Source organism: Musa acuminata, chromosome BXJ1-3, assembly GCF_036884655.1.
Source record: "Musa acuminata AAA Group cultivar baxijiao chromosome BXJ1-3, Cavendish_Baxijiao_AAA, whole genome shotgun sequence".
Taxonomy (NCBI): Eukaryota; Viridiplantae; Streptophyta; class Magnoliopsida; order Zingiberales; family Musaceae; genus Musa; species Musa acuminata.
Window position 1 is genome coordinate 1,457,831 of NC_088329.1, and position 22,115 is coordinate 1,479,945.

The 22,115-nt window shown below is 41.5% G+C and overlaps 4 protein-coding genes across 4 annotated transcripts; 3 read left to right on the forward strand and 1 right to left on the reverse strand.

The window, feature by feature from the left end:
- The first annotated feature begins 1,324 nt into the window (after positions 1-1,324).
- LOC135615419 (3-ketoacyl-CoA synthase 6-like) lies at positions 1,325-3,212 on the forward strand. Its single transcript, XM_065113883.1, has one exon. The coding sequence runs from the start codon at positions 1,479-1,481 to the stop codon at positions 2,967-2,969; it is 1,491 nt and encodes a 496-aa protein (XP_064969955.1). The 5' UTR covers positions 1,325-1,478; the 3' UTR covers positions 2,970-3,212.
- Positions 3,213-5,301: 2,089 nt separating this feature from the next.
- LOC135615425 (uncharacterized) lies at positions 5,302-6,776 on the reverse strand. Its single transcript, XM_065113893.1, has one exon. The coding sequence runs from the start codon at positions 6,540-6,542 to the stop codon at positions 5,493-5,495; it is 1,050 nt and encodes a 349-aa protein (XP_064969965.1). The 5' UTR covers positions 6,543-6,776; the 3' UTR covers positions 5,302-5,492.
- A 5,275-nt stretch (positions 6,777-12,051) lies between these two features.
- On the forward strand, positions 12,052-13,945 carry LOC103977383 (uncharacterized). The gene is made up of 3 exons (XM_009392876.3): positions 12,052-12,158; positions 13,121-13,253; positions 13,325-13,945. The coding sequence occupies exons 2-3, from the start codon at positions 13,173-13,175 to the stop codon at positions 13,829-13,831; spliced, it is 588 nt and encodes a 195-aa protein (XP_009391151.2). The 5' UTR covers positions 12,052-12,158; positions 13,121-13,172; the 3' UTR covers positions 13,832-13,945.
- A 900-nt stretch (positions 13,946-14,845) lies between these two features.
- On the forward strand, positions 14,846-21,587 carry LOC135615430 (probable protein phosphatase 2C 78). The gene is made up of 6 exons (XM_065113904.1): positions 14,846-17,849; positions 18,035-18,291; positions 18,434-18,808; positions 18,906-19,273; positions 20,658-20,894; positions 21,021-21,587. Exons 1-6 carry the CDS (start codon positions 17,839-17,841, stop codon positions 21,285-21,287), a joined length of 1,515 nt encoding a protein of 504 aa, XP_064969976.1. The 5' UTR covers positions 14,846-17,838; the 3' UTR covers positions 21,288-21,587.
- The last annotated feature ends 528 nt before the right edge of the window (positions 21,588-22,115 follow it).

Below are 22,115 nucleotides of genomic sequence, written 5' to 3' on the forward strand. Positions count from 1 at the left end.
CGTTAATTTTAATAATGGTTGCTCACCTGGTTCCAACTCTAAAGGATTCCTCCGCATGCATTTGTTATCGAGCAAACATATTTATGATGTTTATTGAGTATTTTTCTCGGTACGGGCAAGAAAGTATTACCGTTAGCCTCATTTTCATTTGTTGATGTCGTTGTTGTGTTTTATATTTGTCTTGTAAAACTCAAAAATATTATCGATCGTAAAATACTACGTAACGAAAATAATTATTTTGATGGCATTGCATTATAAAGTATAATCGTCTCAGTACACTCAGATCTCATAGATGATATCATATCGAACGAGGCCTTGGTTATATGTTTAAGGTATGATACATCTTTATTGAGTCTGTATCTATTTTTAAAATATTTTTTATATTTAGTTTATTTTCGAGAGGCTTTTGTGCTTAATAGAAGATGATTACTTTGCTTCTGATGTTAATTACCTTGTTTTTTTTATCCACATGTTTATCCTTCTAATCTTTTATTTTCTCATAGATCTTTCACTCGAATATCGTACTGCTTAGACAATCCTAACTAAAGACTTAATTATACCACATAAATATGTTCTCTCATCAAAAATATTTTTTTTACTTTTTTTATCATTATAAATATATTTGTACTCTCTCTCTCTCTCTCTAGTCTATATATATATATATATATATATAAGCGTTTTAGAGTAAATTATGGGAAGTTATAGTTGCCAAAGAGGGCCGGCGGGCGGGCGGGCGACAGAAGATACGAAGGTTGCAACGACAGGGCTCTGTGGGTGCGCACAAAAGGAGGCACATGTCCTTTTCGATACCTGTCCGAACGTAGTCAGAACACAAGACGGTGGAAGCCAGTGCTGTTGGGATAGCGATCTGCCACGTGGTGAATTTGACTTGTGCAGTCGACTTCGAGGAGGACGACGAAGGCAGGTGCGAAGTGATGCAGAGACGGAATGGAGGAAGAAGATGAAGCAAAGGGCATGCCGTGAAGAAGAGTTTGGAAGGCAGAGATCACATCAACGCGGTCGCCAGCGGGCATTGAATAGTGACACAGCACGCTGCTCCCCTCATCCGCTGCTCCGTCGCCCGCTTCACCTGTCCCAACCCCCAACTCCCCCATAGACCACCTTAATCACACTCACCATTAAAGGCTTGATGTAGAGGAGGAGATGGTTGGAAGAGGCCAGCTAGGCTTTAGACAGAGGCAGCAGCAGCGGCAGGGCCGCTGTGGCCGGGTGGTTGAGCAGCTCTCCTCGGCATTCTCATTCAATCCACCCCCATCTAACCCCATTCATTGCCGCCCACCTCCGGTCTTTATATCCTCCACCTCTCTCCACTCCCCACGCCACACCCTGAGCCTTTTATTCCTCCTCTTTTCAGCCTCACCTCAGGCCAACCCTTTTCTGTTTCCATCTCCATTAATGCTCTCGCTCCACTCCAGCAGCAAGAAAAAGGAGGTGGGAGTCACTGAGGAGCTCAGAAGATGCCGAGGGCGCCATTGCCGGAGTTCTCGAGCTCGGTGAAGCTCAAGTATGTGAAGCTGGGTTATCAGTACCTCGTGAACAACTTCGTCACCTTGCTCTTGATCCCGGTGATGGCGGCCGTCTACCTGGAGCTGGTACGGATGGGGCCGGAGGAGATCATGGGCTTGTGGCGTTCCCTGCGACTTGATCTCATCCAGATCCTCTGCTCCTTCTTCGTGATCATCTTCGCCGCCACCGTGTACCTGACGTCTCGGCCGCAGCCGGTGTACCTGGTGGACTACGCTTGCTTCAAGCCGCCCACCACCTGCCGCGTGCCCTTCTCCACGTTCATGGAGCACACGCGGCTCATCAGCTCGGACGAGAAGAGCGTCAGGTTCCAGATGCGCATCCTCGAGCGGTCGGGCCTCGGCGAGGAGACCTGCCTTCCGCCGGCCAATCACTACATCCCGCCCAGACCCACCATGGAAGCCTCCCGCGCCGAGACCCAGCTCGTCATCTTCTCCGCCATCGACGACCTCGTCAGGAAGACCGGCCTGAGGCCCAAGGACATCGACATCCTCGTCGTTAACTGCAGCCTCTTCTCCCCGACGCCGTCGCTGTCGGCGATGATCATCAACAAGTACAAGCTCCGCAGCAACGTTCGCAGCTTCAACCTCTCCGGCATGGGCTGCAGCGCGGGACTCATCTCCGTCGACCTCGCCCGGGATCTCCTTCAGGTGCACCGCAGCTCCAACGCGCTCGTCGTCTCCACCGAGATCATCACTCCCAACTTCTACGCCGGGAACCAGCGGTCGATGCTCCTCCCCAACTGCCTCTTCCGCATGGGCGCCGCGGCGATCCTGCTGTCGAACCGCCGCCGCGACGCCCGGCGCGCCAAGTACCGCCTCGTCCACGTGGTGCGCACCCACAAGGGCGCCGACGACCGCGCCTACCGCTGCGTGTACCAGGAGGAGGACGCGGAGGGCCACTCGGGCATCTCCCTGTCCAAGGACCTCATGGCCATCGCGGGGGAGGCGCTCAAGTCGAACATCACGACCATCGGCCCGCTGGTGCTGCCCATGTCGGAGCAGCTCCTCTTCTTTCTCACGCTGGTGGGCCGGAAGCTGATCAACCCCAAGTGGAAGCCCTACATCCCCGACTTCAAGCTGGCCTTCGAGCACTTCTGCATCCACGCCGGGGGGCGGGCGGTGATCGACGAGCTGCAGAAGAACCTGGAGCTGTCGGCGGAGCACGTGGAGGCGTCGCGCATGACGCTGCACCGCTTCGGCAACACCTCCAGCAGCTCCCTGTGGTACGAGCTCAACTACATCGAGTCCAAGGGGCGGATGAGGCGGGGCGACCGGGTGTGGCAGATCGGCTTCGGCAGCGGGTTCAAGTGCAACAGCGCGGTGTGGAAGTGCCTGCGCACCGTCAAGACGCCGGTCGACGGCCCCTGGTCCGACTGCATCGACCGCTACCCGGTCGACATCCCCGAGATCGTCAGGCTCTGAACGAGCACGTCCGCTGCACCGCGTCCCAATAACTTATTAGTTCGAATTTATGGATCTGGTTTCGCCCAATTCATTCATCATCATCGTCGTCGTCGTCTTCTTTATTTGTCTTCTTTTGCTCTTTTTGGGGGTTCTCTCCCTCCGTCCCTATCTATCTGTCTATCCATACATGCGAGCATGTAGTAACTGTGCCATCGTCGCAATTGATGGATACGTTAACAGAACAGTACTTTGTGATACAAACTCGGGTTAGGTTTGACTGGCTCTGCTGTTCTTGGTACGTTCACGTTCTTTCGCTAATTTACAGCCAAGAGAACTCTCTCTCTCTCTCTCTTTATCGTCCTATGTTGGGTTAGATATTGTTTAGACACTAGCCACTGGTATCAATTATTATAATAATATCACCCGGTGTTTAATCCAACATCGGTGCTGAGTAAAAAAATTGAATTATATAAGAGTTGGATAAATATGCTACAATATATTTAAAATTAAATATTTTGATTTAATTGGTTCAAACTCATCAAGTCAATAAATCTAATTATCTCATTCAATCTGATCATAATAAATAATATTAAAGCTAACAAAAAAAAATCTATCCATGAGAGGACCGAAGGCATAACATGAAACCACCATAGTGAAAAAAAAAGAACATAAGTTTATAAGGGGTTAGATGTGTGTGCAATCTCTATAAGAATTATAACAAATGTTATTATATAAAGACTAAATGGTTATACCACTATTAACTTTAGTCTAAGCATAAGTCTTTAACATTTCAGACACCATCGGTCAGAGAAAAGTAGGTCTTAGAGGTCCTATCAACTTGAGTCTAAGCATATTATCAAACACCACCAGTCAAAGAAACGCACACTATTAACTTGAGTCTACTAAGCATGTTCTTGAACTCACAAATCAGATAATAAAAGCCCACAAGATTGATTGATTGACGAAATATTCTATCCAAAACTTGATTTGCATGATTTGAAGGGAAAATTTTTTCCTTGTTGTGGTCAATGAACAAATGAAAATTTATGAAACATGAACTATAAAGCTTTGAATGCAGGTTGGGAATAGATGTGAATCCTGCAAGTAGTATGAACTTGCAGCTGGAAACATACAAGTAAAATCAAACAATTATTGTGAGATATCTTTAAGCCACCATGAAATGACCAAATGAAGATCTATAAACTAGAAACATTATTTATTAAGCTTGGATGCAGCTTAAGAATGTCTGAAAATCCATGTTGTGAACTAGCAGTTAGAAGCATACGAGTCAAATCAAACAATTATTCTGAGAAACCTTTAAACCACAGTGCAATGAATAAAGAAGATTTATGAACTCCAAGTTTGAAGCATACAAGTAAAATCAACAAAGAGATTTTTGAGTCACCATAGAATGACCAAATGAAGACTTATGAAATAGAAACATAAACTATTAAGCTTCGATGAAGCTTAGAGATATCTGAGAACCCTAAAGTTGGTATGAATGTGCAGTTTGTAGCATACACGTAACATCAAACAAATGTGAGATCTTTGGGCCACCACTGACCAAATAAAGATTTATGAGCTAGAAAAATGAACTATTAAGCTTGGATGCAGCTTAGAAATACCTCAAGAACGCTAAAGTTAGTATGAACTTGCAGTTGGTTGCATACGTGTAAAATCAAACAACTGTGAGAGATCTTTGGGCCACCATTGACCAAATAAAGATTTATGAGATAGTAACATGAACTATTAAGCTTGGATGCAGCTTAGAAATACCTCAAGAACCCTGAAGTTAGTATGAACTTGCAGTTGGTAGCAAACATGTAAAGTCAAATAATTATTGTGAGAAACTTTTGAACCACCATGTAATGACCAGACGAAAATTTATACTAGTAACATTAACTATCAAGCTTGAATGCATCTTAGAAATATCCGAAAACCCTTAGTATGAACTCACGGTTGGTAGCATACATGTAAAATCAAGCAATTATTGTGAGACTTTTGAGCCACCATGCAGTGATCAAATGAAGATTAATGAACTAGAAACATGAACTATTAAAGCTTGAATGCAGCTCAGAAATATCCGAGGACCCTTAGTTAGTATGAACTTGCAGTCAGAAACAGACAAGTCAAATCAAACAATTATTGTGAGAAACCTTTGAGCCACCATGCAATGACCAAATGAAGATTTATGGACTAGAAATATGAACTATTAAGCCCGGATGCAGCTTAGAACTATCCGAGAACTCTAATATATAGTATGAACTTGCAGATGGAAGCATACAGGTCAAATCAAACAGATAGTGAGAGACATTTGAGCCACCATGCTATCAACAATAACAGATTGGGCTGTTAAAAAATGGCGACCATCGGAGGATCACGCAAAATTAGGTTGCATCTCAACCACAAAGCTACAGAATGATGGTGTATAGACTTGGAGAGCAATGCATAGATAGAGAGCAGTTGAGATTCGAAAATGAACTAATAGAGAAGCATCCGATTTGGTTCTCTTAAGAAGATAATAATTACCCATGCAACAGTTCAGTTCTGAATAGCTTTCTCGAGAACCATCCTCAAGCGACGAGCCAAGACGTCCATCTCAGCGACGCGCTGCTCCTGCCATCTCTTTTCCAGGTCATTCCCCTGGCAACCGAGCCCCTGGCTGGCCGCCGTCACCTTGAGCTCTGCAAGGCACGCATCAAACACACTTAAGACAATTTTCGCCATCAGATGCCTTGTCTCATCCTTGCCCACAGCAGCCTCATCGGCACCCATCCCAGGCGGCAGAGGCTCCTTCCCCAACTTTAATCCAAGGTGTGCTGCGTTCGTGGAGGTGCTGGCAGCGGTACAGCCCACCTTTTCGTCAGTAGGAGGAAACAGGGCCGGGGGAGGCGGCAATGTTGCAACAGGCACGGGAGAAGGAGGGGCGGGCAGGGGAGACAGGACGTCCTGGCCGGAGGGGGGTCGGGGATTGGGGCGGCGGCGCTTGTTGCCGCCGCCGCCGGGGGCGAGGACGTCGGGGGCGGAGAATGGGGAGGAGGCGGCGTAGGACGGGTGCCAGAGGCGGTTGCAGAGGTGGAGGACATCGCGGTCGTGGGGGGCGAGGCGTGCGGGGTCATGGCCACGGGCGACGCGGGCGGACGTGACGCGGAACTTCTTGCGAAGGCGGCGGAGCTTCTCAGAGAGCTGCGACCGGGTATAGGGCTGGGGCATGGACTCGGAGAAGCGGTCGAAGAAGAGGTTGAGGTCACGCGGGAAGACCAGACCCTGCGACCAGCAGCCCAGGAGGCCCTGGAGGAAGCGGATCTCCTCCGACTCCGACCACACGCGCTGGAACCGGAAGGGAGCAGCTGCGGCGGATCGCACGTCGATCTGGTCGCCGGCGGAAGCCGCTGCCGCTTCGAAATCGTCGTCATCGCCATCATCATCCTCATCGAAGCCGTGATCGGCGGCGATCGGTGGACCGGGGGAGGGAATAGGCGTCGGATGGGGTGCCTTCTTGCGCTTGATGGGGAGTTTGCGCGGGGGATCGGCAGCAGCAGGAGCGGCAGGTGGGGATGGTTCGATGTGGGTTGGGGTCGAGGCCGCCATGGAGGACGGATCCGGGGCTCGCTCGATCGCGCCCTCTCGTGATCAGTGCGGCGAAGAGATGGGTTGAGGTTGGATTCCCCCAATTCGCAGGAGACGAGACGATCGAGCGAGGAGTGCGGGTTGGAACGGGAAGAACAGGAGGGTTAGGGTTATCTGATCTGGTGGAGGCGATTACGGGTTCTGTTCGCGTCACAGAACATCAAAATTCGTGCTTTCATGTGTGATCGGTCGACTTATGGTCGAGATCAGGATGATGGAGTTTTATTGGGTGGGGGGTTGTATCGGGTCGGATCTACTAGGATCCAAGTTAAATGAGAAAAGTAAAGGATCCGCACGTGTGGATCTCAGTTTCCATCTCCATCCAATTAGCTTACTGGAGAGATGCTAATTTATGTTTGTTTATTTATTATTATTCTTTAATTATGCCCATTATTTTTTGATTGGTTTTAATTATTTTTTATATTTATCGGATATCATACAATTTAATTCTTTGTTTGATTTTGAAAGAATTTTGAAAATTCTTCTTCGAACACAAGCAATATTAACAAAAAAATCTTCTTCAATTTCATGCATATAAAAAATAAATATTATGTCTTGGAGAATAGATCCAACTGTGTACCTTAAGAATATGTCAGTAAATGTACGATATAATTTATTTTTATTTTTTGAGTTTTTATTTCAATAAGACTTATTGAATGAGAGGTTACTCTGTAAATAAAATGAATCTAATTTCTTATATGCTCTAGCTCGAATTAAAGAAAACTATTTGTACTCACACACCAAATTATAAAATATATATTATGTTTTTTTATTTTTATTTGTTCTTTCAAATATAAATTTCTTATTGATTGAATAAACTTGTCTTTCTAATTTTAATTTTTTTTTTAAAATAATTTAGTGGGATTAAATTTAAATCATTATTTAAAATAAAGGAGCAACATATATAAAAAAATTTCAAGATTCTTAAATTCTTTTCAACATATGTCTTTCTATTTTTAAATTCTTTTGTTGGTTTAGAAATTATAATAAATGGTAATTTCCTTGGGCATAACATATATCAAAATTTTTAAAATTCTTAGAGTATGCCTATTTAGTAACCTCAATAAGACTTACTAAGTGTTAAGATTTTTTATAGATTTTTTTAATATTTAAGTTAGAATATAATATTCTATAGATTTGACAAAGCTTCATAAAGAGAGAAGCGAGTTAAAAGATGAAGTTTTCTTATTTCGTTAGACTCGTATGATCATTCTTTCTTTCTTATCATTATATTGGAGATTGAGTTACAATGATATAGCCTAGAAATGTATTTAAGAATAGAAGATATGTACGATACTTTCACTCTCAGAAAATAACTTAAGATTCCTAAGTATTTTATAGATAATTGATCTGCCAATTGCTAAAGGAATTACTTGATCTCCATAGAATTATTATCTACGATGATAATGTCATCCACATAGATCACTTTTGTTATCGTATGAATAAAAAGGTATTAAACTTATAGTTGATGAAGTTGACGGATATAAAAAACGAGCCAAGTTTAATATATTAGGATCTTGGGGCTTGGGCAAAGCCTATAAATAACTTTTCATAGTGTACAAACATGGTTTATATATTAAGGGTCGATGAAGCTATAAGATTGTTGCATAAAGACATCTTCAATTAAGGTCTACTGTAAAAAAAAAAATATTAATATCTAGTTAATGTGCATATTAACCTTGAGTGATAGTCAAGCTTAAGATGAAACAAATTATCGTTGGTTTAACAACTAGACTAAAAGTCTCTATGAAATCAATAATTGATTGTTAGTAAAATCCTTTAACCACTATATATGTTTTGTATCTGGATCTATTTGGGTTCTACTTAATTTGAAATATTCACTTATACTCGATGACATTTTGTGAGGTAATATGGTACAAGAGTCCTCATATATAGCTTTACACTAGTGTGGAGACTTCTAAGTTTAGGTGATGATTATCGATTCAGTAGGATTAGATGGAGAGCTTTTAGTAGCATGAAGATTAAGGATTTGACGTAATATAAATATGTCAATTTTGGAGCTTATTGTCATATGATATTCAGTCCCGATGGTATTATTGGGTTGTATTAAAAGTATAAGAATTAGTGAAGAGTTAGTGACACTAGGCTAATGCACTTCAATGTCACTTAGTTGAGGGAAGGACAAATATATCATTTAGTGTGCTAAGGGTGTTACTTCATTAGATATTATAGAGTAAGTTGGTGGAGAGATAGATGAAAAAATTATAAAGGAGGTGGAGGTGTTGTTGAACTTGAGTACTAAGAAAATACATGTCTACGATAGAACTATTGGTTGAAGTTATTTCCTAACTTGTTTGAGTTGAAGTTGCTACCATGGTTGGAGAGTTGATAGTATAACGGAGGATGATGATTCTATGTATTACCCATGTGTCCAAGAGGCAACTTATTTGATCATTTATTAAATTTCTTATTTCTTTGATTGTCATTTTCTTTGGATTTTTGATTGAATTGAGCTACGATAGTATTATCTTCTTCTCTTCTCATTTTAGATATGCTTCATGATTAATCAATTTGTTATATAGTCCTTCATATAATATTGGTAAGTTACGTATTCGTCGCTAGTTTTTTATACTCATATCCTAAGTCATTTAGAGTATGAATAATAATTTTTTTAAGTCAAATCATCCATAATAACTTTTAAATTTTTATATATAATCAATAATAGTACTTCCTTTTATGTTATTTTTATTAGAGTAGATAAAATTCTTTGCATGGGAGTGTGAGAGCGATTAGCGAGGGTGATTTGTAACTTAGATCATGCTTCAGTTACAATGCTGCATGAAGAGATTAGAGGTGCTATGGAGCTAGTGACTAAGGCTTAATTATAAGTACTAATGGTGCAATCGAGAGAATAGTGGAAGGCAATGGACTATTGTCGAAAACTCGATTATGAATCCGAGACACCAATGAGTTTGATGGTTGACGAGAAGGGAATGAGGATGTAAGTGAAGATGTTGGGTAATAAACGCTGGTATAAGAGAAAGGGAAAAGCCACTAAGCAGAACTGAATAGCGATGGAGGATCATTAGAGAAGTAGGTTGATCACTAAAGGAGGTTGATTAGATTAACAAAGTGAAATAGATATTTTGTAGAGTAGATCACATTAGGAGATTAATAGGGAGAAGTCACGTGTCTTCGACTTCAATGCAATGCTATAATTCAAAAACGAGAAATAAAAATCAAGTGTTATAAAGTAGCAACACGAAAGCGAGGAAGAGGAATAATGGTCACAAATAGATTAGAGATAGTGAGAAAGAGGGAGTCAAGAAGGGTAACTTTTGCTTGAAATAAGAGGGCTCTGGTAATGATGAATTTATTGTGAAAGGGATGATATCATTTATTGAGGTGATGTGTATTTATACATATATTGAAAAAAAAAGATTTTTCTTAATCATGCACTCAGATATATGATTGAGGATCATAATATATAAAAAAATATAAAATTATTATTTCATATTTGCTATTATCATGATCTTTTAGCATGTAGATACTTGACGTTGAAGTTATAGTGCCATTTTACATGCACTATATTAAGACACTATTATGAGCAATATAACATACAGCGATGATTAACTAAAGTAGATGATATGAGTAATAAAACATATGGACAATAAATATCCTATTAGCTAGCTAATGTATAATCCATATCGCACAAGTACGTACTCGACACCTCATCACCATCCACGCCATTCATTAACCCTATCACCTTATAATGTGAGGATATATCATCAGCATTCGAGTTTCTGATCGAATCCTCCCTCATCATAATTAATCAAAATTTCGGATACAAAGCTTGTCGATCGATCGGACATAAAACTTGAATCCTACTAAATCCGTAGTTACTCGACCAACAGGTACGACCTCAATGCATGCGAGAAGGCAGCTCCTCTTGTCTTGTTATTTTCCCAAGACAAGACAACACACAAATAAAGAACGAACACGAGGGGCAGTAGGGAGAGCATGTGGTCTTCTCTACGCCATATCGCGAAGACTCCATCATGGGAGACGAAGCACGCACGCATGCCCACTGCGTAGCTCGGCGTTTGATCCCATGTTTAAGGGGGGCAATTCAATACTGTTGTTTCCTCGGCATGGTAGTGAGTGCTCGCATTTAGATTAAGTCCTATGTTTTTATTGCCTTCTAATGGCGATGATGATGATGAAGTTATAAAACCTTATGTAGCATCATCTTACTACTGCTTCATAAATTATTTCTTGTTTTCTATGATACTAATGCGTTTTTGTGTTTGCATTGTCTTCATCTACGTATGATTTGATACTATTTGGCAATAGTTTTGTTGATGAAAGATGGATCGAGAGTGGTGATCACCAAAGTGTATCCTTGTGAATCTAATAAGTCTATTTTGCAAGCATTTGATTAGCCTAAAAGTGCAAATCATTCACAACTTATTGTACAAACTCTGTGCTCCAAAAGGCAGCTTTGCATGCTCTTTTGCTCCAACGCAATGAGCTGAAGCCATAATTAGTTCCATTATACTGCTCGAAGACCTCGCCACACAATGGCAAAAAGAGCAGGGATGGTGGGGTGGGGGGCTTCAGAGATGAGCTCATTGGCTGCAGCTTTCGCGGAGTCCCATGGCGCCCATGGCACCGTACGCCTGCGCCTCCTCGTCCCGGCAACGCGTGCAGCCATGCCCGCCCCCTTTGCGCTTCGGGGGGAGGGGGGGAGGGGAAGACCCTCGCACACATGACCTCACCATGTGCGCCACTGATGGCCGCGCAGCATCCGCTCCCTCCCATGGGATTCGGCCTCTCTGCTGAGGACAAGAGCAAGCCTGCCCTCCTCCCGAAGAAACGGATTGGTTTGTAGTGTTGCTGCCATTATTACGGCATGCATGCTCTCATGTGCCATCTCCTATCTCCGTCCCCGACCTTGCTTTCTGCTCAAGTGATTTGTTTTCAGTGTTGCTTACCTTGTGGTTTGGACCTTCGCGTACACACTCTAATCATTTGTTTATCAGCCAAATCCCTTCATCTTCTTGCACTTATTATGGAGCAATTGCTTTCTCTGCATGTAGCTCCGATGGTGAGGAAAGCAGATAAGCGTTCGATGGTCATTCAATTCACTGCACATCCCGCATTCTTAGTGTCCAAACCTCTCACATACCAGTCAGTATAACGGGGACAAAACCAGTAATGCAGACACACAGACACTGCTGTCGATGCTGAGGTAAATGGTTTGGCCATCCTGACCTGATTCTGAGGACTTGTACTACATAATTCTACAATACTACATATAATAATAGGTAGGTCTTCATAGTTTACTCCTGCCATTTGTAGCCACTGTCTGGGGCATCTTTTCCCTCATGCACCTGAACTGCAAAGTCTAGCAGTGGGATTTGTTTGGCATGCCTGAGGAGCCTACTAAAATATTCACTCGGAGACCCTTAAATACTTCACATGCTTCATGCCTCACCAGACTCGGAAGCAGAGGGTTGTTGTGGCTCTGTCCAGAGGAACACAGTGGCCTGAGAAATCCAGGAGCAGACCAAGAGCTTCAGCTTCTCATTGATTGCAGCTATAGCTTTGTCACAGGTTAGGGTCCATACTTGTCATCTCTGCTTCTTCTCTTTTGTCAGCCATCAGCTCTGCAGTTCTCTCTTGGCTTCCTCTGATTGCTTCATATTGTGATGATAGTTGGCATTTTAAGCCAATAGTGAATTTATTGCACCCATTATATGCTGTGGAGATTTTGCATTGTGATATCTCATGCGGCTAGCTAGTTTTTCTCATTTGAGTTTGTCATGCTTATGTCCACACCCACCAAAACATTGCTCTTCTTTTTTGAGATTGTTCATATCGAGTCTTTTGAGATAGACATGCAAAGAAATATAATAAAATCATCATTGCTGTACTTTCAACTTTTTCTTTTCTTATTTTAAAAGTCAACTTTGTCCAACTATTGGTACTTATTTGCCAAGAGGATTAGATAAACTTCTGAAAAATCTGACAAATGGGAGCTACTCCTTCCATCAAATGAAGATGACTTGAATAACATTTGAATTGCATGAGTGAGACCTTCATGTGAAGATCTTGATGATGTGCAGTAGCAGGTAGAGTTTTCCAATACCCCCATTCTACAAATGACCTTTCAAAATCACTCCTACTTTTAATAGGTTGTAGAAACAGCTTATCTTTTCTAAGAGATGGTGGGTTATGATCTAAAACTCAAAGCAGTGTCAAATATTCCATCACATTGATTTGATCATTCCATGCAAGAGCACACTGTCACTGAGTCCCTGCAATTCTTCAGCTATATACTTCACTAGTGAGACAAAATATTATTTTTCTTTCTGTACTGTTTCATGCAGTTGTGGAATATGTGATTAATGTTCATCAGATGACAACTTCCATTGAAAATAATCAATCGATTACAGACTGTGATGTGGAATATGTGCAGAGATAAAACCCACTTCTTTTTTCCATTGATAGATTCTGAGCATAACTCAACAAATTGGTAAAGAAACAGAGAGTGACCAGAACTTGTTGCTTTGCAGTTTAAAAGAACAAATCTTATTGAAGTCATATCGATCGCAAGATAATCATCCAATGGAGAGGTTTCTGAGGAAGTATGACAAAGAGTGCATGAAGATGATGCTGCTGAAGCATGAAGAGACCTTCAGGCAACAGGTAGGCTTCCAGCATCTGATCCTTCCTCCTCCTTCAACCATTTCAATCACTAACATCTGATTCTTTACCAGGTGCAGGAGCTCCATCGCTTGTATAGAGTACAGAAGCTTCTGATGACGGACGTCAAGATCAAACAGAGCTTTGCTGACTGCACTCAGTATCATGTTGGTGGAGGAAAGGATGCAGCAGATTCATGTGTACCAAGTAGCAGCCACCGCGACCGGCGTCGGCGGCGGCGTCGGGTGCTCAATCTTGAGCTTCCAGCAGACGAATACATCGAAAGAGCTGAAGAAGATGCAATGCTGGAGGTAGAGCAGGAGGGTGACATAGAGCTGACACTGGCTACAGGAAGCAGCAGCTGGAGGAAGAGAGAGGAGACATCCCTCACTTGTGATTCCGTAGCAAGTGTCTCCTCATCATCGACCGAGTCTGGAGGTCTGAAGTTGAGTGGCCATGGATGGGAACTACAGCAGGTGGGGGATGTAAACATCAGCTATGAATTGGGAGGAGGACTGAGAGAGGACAGGCTGCAGCAGCCATCCTGGCACTTGCAGTGTTTGAGTCTTAGGATGACTTGATGTGAGCTTCTCACACTCTTGCATGTTTCCTCCACTTCAGTAGTCAATGCAGATCAGTTGTTTTCTTTTTTTGGGATGCATGAGAACCTCAAAATCTAGTATAATTTCATAGAATTACAAGAACTTACTCCACCACGTTTGAGGTCTTCTTTTCTTTAATTTAGTTCGATCATATTATTATTCCCTATCCTATCCTTAAGTTGATTGATTTGGTGGTGTGAAGAGTAAGCTTCATTTCCAATGTAAAATTAGACATTTATGAAACTCAACAAATAAGTACAAATACAAAAATAAGATCATAATATCTTAATTATTTAAGATCGATTATATGAATATTTTATCATTCTTTTCGAATTCGAATGAATTATATATAGATATCTTAATTATTTAAATTTTAGATAAATTATTTTTAGTGGGATGAGTTGTGAGACAAAATAATTATTATATGAATCAAAATTATTTTAGTATTGTAATAAAACTTAATGTATATAATCTTATTTTTATGTATGAAGAAATTATTTTAGATATTAAAAAATGGCTCTATATATTATGTTAAATCGGCTGCGCGCTCGCCTGCCTTTCTTTCCCGCTTCTGTCGATGGATCCTTCGATTCCATAGAGTAACAGCAGCCGACGACCCTGAGAGTGGAGGGAGAAGCCAGGGGTTGTCGAGAATGAGCCCCGAGGGTAAGGTCTATTCGCATTCCTCCGTCTTCGATCTTTGGTATCCTATGGAGATCGATCCCTCGATGGGTTTTCGGTGGGTAGGGTTTGGAATCGCAGCTCGTCGGACTAGAAATCCGACGAGGAAGAAGCCATGGCCATCACAGGTTCTTCAACTCGTCCCTCTCTCTGCTTGTGTGCCACGCGTAACTAGCTTTCGTGCTTGATTCGGTCTGTTCATATGCGACGGAATTGAGAAGGTCGAAATTTGGAGTCGACGGGTTTAGGGTTTTTCATGGAAAGCGTTTCTTGGTAGTATTGATCATTGATCGAAGGTATGGATCTTTGAAGTGCGATATGATCGGAGCAAACGGGTTTCGTCATGATATTGCTACATCATTCACTTATGATGAAATTTGGACAGTTAGGGTCATGATATGATCTATTTAGGGCTTCTGGTTTGCCTGATTACTCTCAGGAGGGCTTTATTGGACTTCTTAAACAAATGGTGAAAATTATAATTTCTGTAGAGTAGTTTTCTGTGAGATCTGTGATTCTAGCTAGATCAGAATATGTTACATTTTTCATCGTATAATGTACTAAATATTATGACAATATTAGTACCATAGGAGCTCTACTTGATGATCTAATCGACACGGGTCTTTTCGGATTGAACTGGATTTTTGAATTAATATTTGTTGTGGTGGGTTGGAAAGGTTCACTTGTTTGGAAAGCTTGGCAAATTCTTAGAATACTTAGTATTCTAACTATCTGAATTGATCAAACTGAGAATACTTAGGCGATCATAGGCCACTTCTAACTGTCTGAACTCCATTCTACATGAACAGATCCAACCAAGATCTATTCGATTCAGCATACATGATTAATCTGACTTGCATCCAATCGGTTCAAGAGACACTCCAACAGAACAAGAGAAACAATGGCTGGGAGGAGGAGAAGAACCTCGATGGTAAATCTCAACTGTTGGGGCTTGTTCTTGTTCATATTCTTGAGTGTCGTTCTTGACTCTGCATGAAGCCGCATCTGGAAATCTTTCCAATATGGTTGCACACATAAGATCTTGTATTGATGGAAGCCTCATGCGCATTCATATATTAAAGATGTTTAGAGTTGGAGTTCTTTTGCATATATATTTAAAGAGTTGGAGTTCCTTTATATATGGATGTAAACATCTTTGGTGCTATCTTTCTGAAGGCCAACTTGGCAGGTAGATATCATTGTTCGAGCTAAATGGTTTTTCTAAGCTAATCAGTATGGTTGGTTGCTTTGGTTTGGTTGTTTGATTCCTCTTAAAAGCTTTTATGATTACTTATTTGGAGATATGGTTGGTGCTGAAAGTGCTTCTACATCCGACATTAAGTGAACAACCTCATAGTAATTACTTCAATAGCTAGGTTGAAGTTGTTGTAGCTTAATATTCTTTGTGATCATGGTACCTCAGATTCATTTTTGATATATAGCTGCAATCTCCTATTTAACAGAATATTCCGCTCTGGAGCAAAAAATATAATGACACTCCAGTTGGTTCAACACTATTTTTACCATCTACAACAATGATTTTGAAACCTGAGAAACTTTGTCACAGATGTATATTGTGTTTTTGGTTTCTATCTGAGTCATGTCATCTATTAATATGCTTCGTGGGTATGCTGGTGCTCGGTAGTCATGTTAAATTATTGATCACTGCTAGTCTAAAAACTTAATTTACCAGTTTGTGAAAGCAACTAAGAGAGCATTGTTATCATCTTTATGGCACAATCAGATTTGAAAAATCCTTGCCAAAAATTAGATTGTACATTTGACCTGTTGCTTGGTTCAACTTGATTAATTACTAAATTGATAAGAACAGATGTTCAACTTGCTCCAATTCAAAAGGCAGATAAAGGTATAATCTGCTGTGAGAAAGTGTTGGAAGATACCATTTGTCATACTGGTCAAGCTTATTACTATAGCATTTATGATTGACATATCTGAATGACAAAATGCAATTTTATTTCATGTTAGGTTTTGGAACTCCAATATTCTTAGACTACAATTCTTGTGATCAAATAATCAGTTTTGAAGTCATGCATTAATTACACTTGTAATTTTCCAATCTTGATCTGCAAACTCTGCTATCTACTTTAGCAATCTTACGTTATGGCTCGATGGTTTCTAGTCTTAAAATTGGATACTCTACTGTGCATTTACATGACATTTTCCTAACTCGGTTAGGAGTTTGTCCGTGTCAATCTGAACTCATGAATTAGATATGATAAACATGATATGAGTTGATATACAGAAAAATCTGGGTATCTTTTGGGTAGTCGATCATTTCTCTCATGATGCTTACAAATATATTCTCTAATGACCTGATAGTGTAATTATTTCCTTCCATATGGCAAATAATATTCCTCAATCTAGTGTTTATTGCACTTTTGCTAATTAGCTTTTCAGTTTTTGTTGATGGTGGATTTCAATGTCGATAAAAATTGATACCTTGCTGCCAACCAAAGCAACAAGGAAAGCATCTACTCAAGAATTTGTATGCGGAAAGTATGCAAATTAGGCTACTACGACAGCGATATTGCTGGCGAGATGCACTTGATGGGATTGTCTCAACATCAACAATCTTAAATTCAGAAAGAATAGTTCCCATCAAAAAACAGAGTACGTTTCTTCTTCTTACTCTAATTAGTCTGCTAATGATTTATGCTTGAAGTCTCTAGTACCAAAGATCCCAATCCATTCATATCATCTCCTTGTCTGCATAATTGGTAGTATATTATTGTGTACCAAATGCATCTCAGCTTAACTTGAGAAATCATTTCTTGTTTTTGTTTTAATCGAGTATTCTGCATCATCTAAAGGAGAAGAGCAAATTTAGTTCAAATTCAACATTGCCTGCTTCTTGTCTGAATACATGTCTCTGTAAGACTGGCTTGGGCACCACCGATGAGACGATCAATTAGAGCGTGTGGACTCTGTTGTGCCTCACTGCGTGATAAGTCAAACCAGGAATTTATAGCAACTACCAAAAAGGGTTGTGTTATGTCCCGACTTAACTCGTGAGGCATCCAGATTGCGCGCCCGTGAGTTATGTCAGGACATAACGAGTACAAGAAATAATGAGATATACTTGCGCAAGAATTCCATTTGTGCAGGATTTGGCAGACATAGATTACGTCAATCTCCACTTCAGGCCCACTCTGGAATCTTCCATGAGAAACATTCCTCCCTGGCGGGTCAGCAGTGGTTTCAAAGGTTGACGACCACTGTGGACCGATGACAAAAGTCAACCGGAAGATGCAATTTGTCCCTGGACTTTTTGAGGAGAATGTGGAATGTTTCCCGGGTAAGCATTAGCCTTGGAAAATAATGACATGCTGATGCTGCAACCAAGAATGCTCAGATTCTTTTCTCTTATTTCTCTCATCAGTTATTCTATAAACTTCATTGTTTTCATCTCTACTTTATTGAGCCAACTGCCGAGTGTAAGAAGCACGTTTTCCATCAATCTTCTTCTTTTCTGTGACACAGGGTTGTTCCTTCAAGTAACACGTCAGTGATCACCATCAGATTGCCAACTCTTGCAGGGCGTCTGCGCTCAACAAATATAATCATCGAAAGAGAGAAGAATAGAAAGAGACGGGCTCCTATCTTCCTTCCAACTTTGCTTCCCCAACCCGGTATCATCCACGCCAACTTTCTTCGCTTTCATCGTCGAAGTGCCGTCCTTTTCAGCATCCTTCCCTGTGTCTCTCATCCGCTCTCTCTACGTCCCAAAACTAAGCGAAGTAAAGGAATCAGAAGAGGACTTTATTCTCTGACGCCAACTTTCTTCGCTTTCAGCGTCAAATGCCTTCCCTTTCAGCATCTCCAACTTTGCATCTTACCTATATCTCTCTTCCTTTTTTGGTGATCTCCGCAACGTTTTAGCTACCAGCGCGCGCGGCGGCGGCAGAGAAAGATCCCAGCTTTGGCGATCCCGAGGTCGTTCCGGCTACCAGCAAGCGCGGAGGCGTAGAAAGAACCCTCGTTTCGAGATATCGAGGATGCTGCGCTCGTGCTTGAGGCCGCTGGAGCGATGCTCCGGGAGGCTCGGCGGCGGCGACGGGCTGCTGTGGCACATGGACCTCAAACCCCATGCGTCCGGCGAGTTCTCCATCGCCGTCGCCCAGGCCAACGTCTCCCTCGAGGACCAGGGCCAGGTGTTCGCCTCCCCTTCCGCCACCTACATCGGCGTCTATGATGGCCACGGCGGCCCCGAGGCGTCTCGATTCATCAGCAACCGCCTTTTCTCCCATCTCGATCGTACTTCTCTCCGTCCTCCCTTCACCGAATCTATCAAAATCTCATCTTGATGAGACAATCTGATGATAGTTCGATTTTTCTTCTTGGAACCGCGCAGGGTTCGCGTCGGAGCAAGGGGGCTTGTCCTCGGAGGTGATCAAACGAGCGTTTGACGCGACGGAGGAGGAGTTTTTGTATCTGGTGAAGCGGTCATGGCGGTTACGGCCACAGATGGCGTCGGTGGGGTCGTGCTGTCTCATCGGGGCGATCACTGACGACAGACTCTACGTGGCCAATTTGGGGGACTCCCGGGCTGTTCTCGGCCGCTGCAGCTTGGGTGGGAGGGCCGTGGTGGCCGAGCGGCTGTCAACCGACCACAATGTCTCAATGGAGGAAGTCAGAAAGGAGGTTGCTGCGAATCATCCTGACGATAAGCAAATTATTGTGCATACCCGTGGGGCTTGGCGGATCAAAGGGATCATTCAGGTGAGGAGACTATCCATAGTTAATAGTTCTAAATTTCTAATTATCTCAGTTGCTTAAATTTATAGGATTTCCACTAATAGAGCTTATTGGAGTGGAACAACTAAAAAGAAATAGTATTACTTTGGTCCATAATAAGCATCTCCGTTGAAGCCTGTTGTTTCTTAACACTCTTTTGTTCCCCTCTTTTCTCCTCCACAGTTTTAGTTTCTGTTGCAGAGTGTATGCACACTGGTGTTCATCTCTGTTCTTTCCTTGAGAAGGTTTTCTTGTATTTTAATACATGCACACCTCTTAATAATGTCATCTTGAACCCTGGCCGTTTGAATATAATGTAGTTACCTTGTCCTTTAGGGGTTGAGATCTTCATGGGTTCACCTTGTGTTATTCATCCATCTGCTACCTTGATGCACTGCAGAAGCAATCAAAAATGTTATCTTTTCTTCATGTCCCCAATATTTTATTGTTTTGTTCTCAATGTTCAAGTGGACCTAATTCTGTGGATATATATATATATATATATATGTGTGTGTGTGTGTGTGTGTGCCACGTGGCTCAGCCCGGTCATCCCAACCTCTTGCTCAGTCCTTCACTTGACTGTTAGACACCTTCCGAGACATGCTTCGGATCACTGTCCTATCCTCCTAGCTGTTGTTTCCCTTGACAAAAACTGTGGTCATCTCTTTAGGTTCCAAAATTCTTGGTTATCATATACTGATGTTAAAGAGTTCATCCAGAAATCTTGGACTTGTGCTTAATCTGCATTTTCTCCATAGATTATCGCTTTATTCCTGGATAAAAAAGATGCACCTTTTCTTCTTGGCCTTGCCACGGCCTTACTACTAGAAAGAGACTATCGAGTTGTAAACGAGTCATACTTTTTGGAGTCAAAGAAGAGGAGTCTGACTACTGAGCCACTGGAAGGGAATCGGTGCAGGGATAAATTTCTTATCATAACTCAAAGTTGTCAGACAATGTACTAAATTTCTTAATGTATGTATAAGTTGAAAAGATTGTACAATTTATTACCTATAACAAATCAATTAAATGTATTATATGGGCTTGGAGAATTAGTTCATGGCTGATGACTAGCACATTGTTTGAACTTTTTTTTTCGGTCACATGTCTTTGGTGTTTTTTTTGTACATTCTATACTATGTTTGGTGCTTTCCTCAAGCATGGTTAATTTACTTGTTTCTCAGCATGCATGTTCATGAAAATTAATTGTCATGTAGTACTGTTGTTTATGGGGCTTCTGACCATTTTTTAAACTCAATGTATTGATATCACAATTATATGTTCTAATGGCACATTCAACATCAAAGAAGCAATTAAGATTATCAACCTTATAACAAGCAATGATATTTTTTTTTTTTATGCTTGTTAGGTCTCCAGGTCTATCGGGGACGTCTACCTGAAGAAACCCGAGTTCAGTAGCGATCCATTGTTCCAGCAGTTTGTTTCTCCTGTTCCATTGGAGAGGCCTGTCATCACCGCAGAGCCATCAATTCGGGTCCATAAGCTTAAGCCACATGACTTATTTTTTATATTTGCATCAGATGGACTATGGGAGCAATTAAGTGACGAAGCTGCAGTCAAGATAGTATTCAAGAACCCAAGAGCAGTTAGCTTCTTAGCTTCTTCAGTTCTAGCATGCTTTCTTCTAATAGTTCTTTATTTCTTAGCATTTCTTCATCGGAGTCATGCTTTTGATGTAAACATAAGGTGTTCTCTGTTGAAACTCATACAGGGAATAGCGAAACGATTGGTCCGAGCTGCTCTAATTGAAGCTGCAAGAAAACAGGGAATGAGTTATGATGATCTAAAACATATTGAAAAGGGAATTCGACGGCGTGTTCATGACGACATCACTGTTGTAGTGATCTATATTGATCAGCACCATCAAGGTGGTCATTCCAGATTCAACCGCAGCAATCGTGACTGCACGAGTGCACCTGTTGACATCTTTTCATTCAATTTTGATGAATCTGAAGACCCTCTTCGGCGAGCTGAGTAAATGCTATGTGGAGGTCAACCAGTACAAGTACATAATCTGTCGATTTCATTATCAATAATGCTTGGATATATATAATCTGTCTTCCATAAGCGTATGATCTAACATAAGGTGCAGAAAATTGGGTTGTTAGCTACTGTCAAATTCGTGGGCAGCCGGTGGTGCCAAAGCATGACCTAAGACTTGAGATTTTTGGTATGCACTTTTGTTGACATTTTATCATAATGTTGTAAACATGTTTCATTTTCAAAATAATTATGATGATAGTAATCGAGAAGTTGTATCAAAGTGATTGTTTGTGATCGTATGCAGTTTAGCATTCATCTCAATTGCCAATCAGAGGAGTTTGTTGTAATTGGGCCTTTGCGATTAGTGTGTTCTATCCCTATTAAATCTGTTATATAAGCACAATTCTTTTCCGGTTCTTAAGACTTGCAATCAGTTTTACTTGTCTTGAACTACAGGAGGAGCCCATCTTTGGATTTGAAAATTGCTATGCCATGATATCTTAGCATAATAATGACATTTAAAATGCAAAAATTTATGGATAAGATCTCTTGCAGATATTCTGATGTGTGTTAAGTGGTAAACTGCAAACATGTCTGATTGGGGTGAAATAGCATAAATCGATAGATTTGTTTCATAAAGGCTGCGTTTAGCTATAATGTCGTCAACAGATTCTGACTGTTTGGCTATCGTACGGTGACAATAATTTCTTTTTCTTTTTTTTTGGAACTTTTATCAATGAATTTATTCTTTTCCAAATTATTTTATTATCCTGAAATGGTTGATGGATTCTCTGTCATGCAGCCTATTCGGATGCATATATAT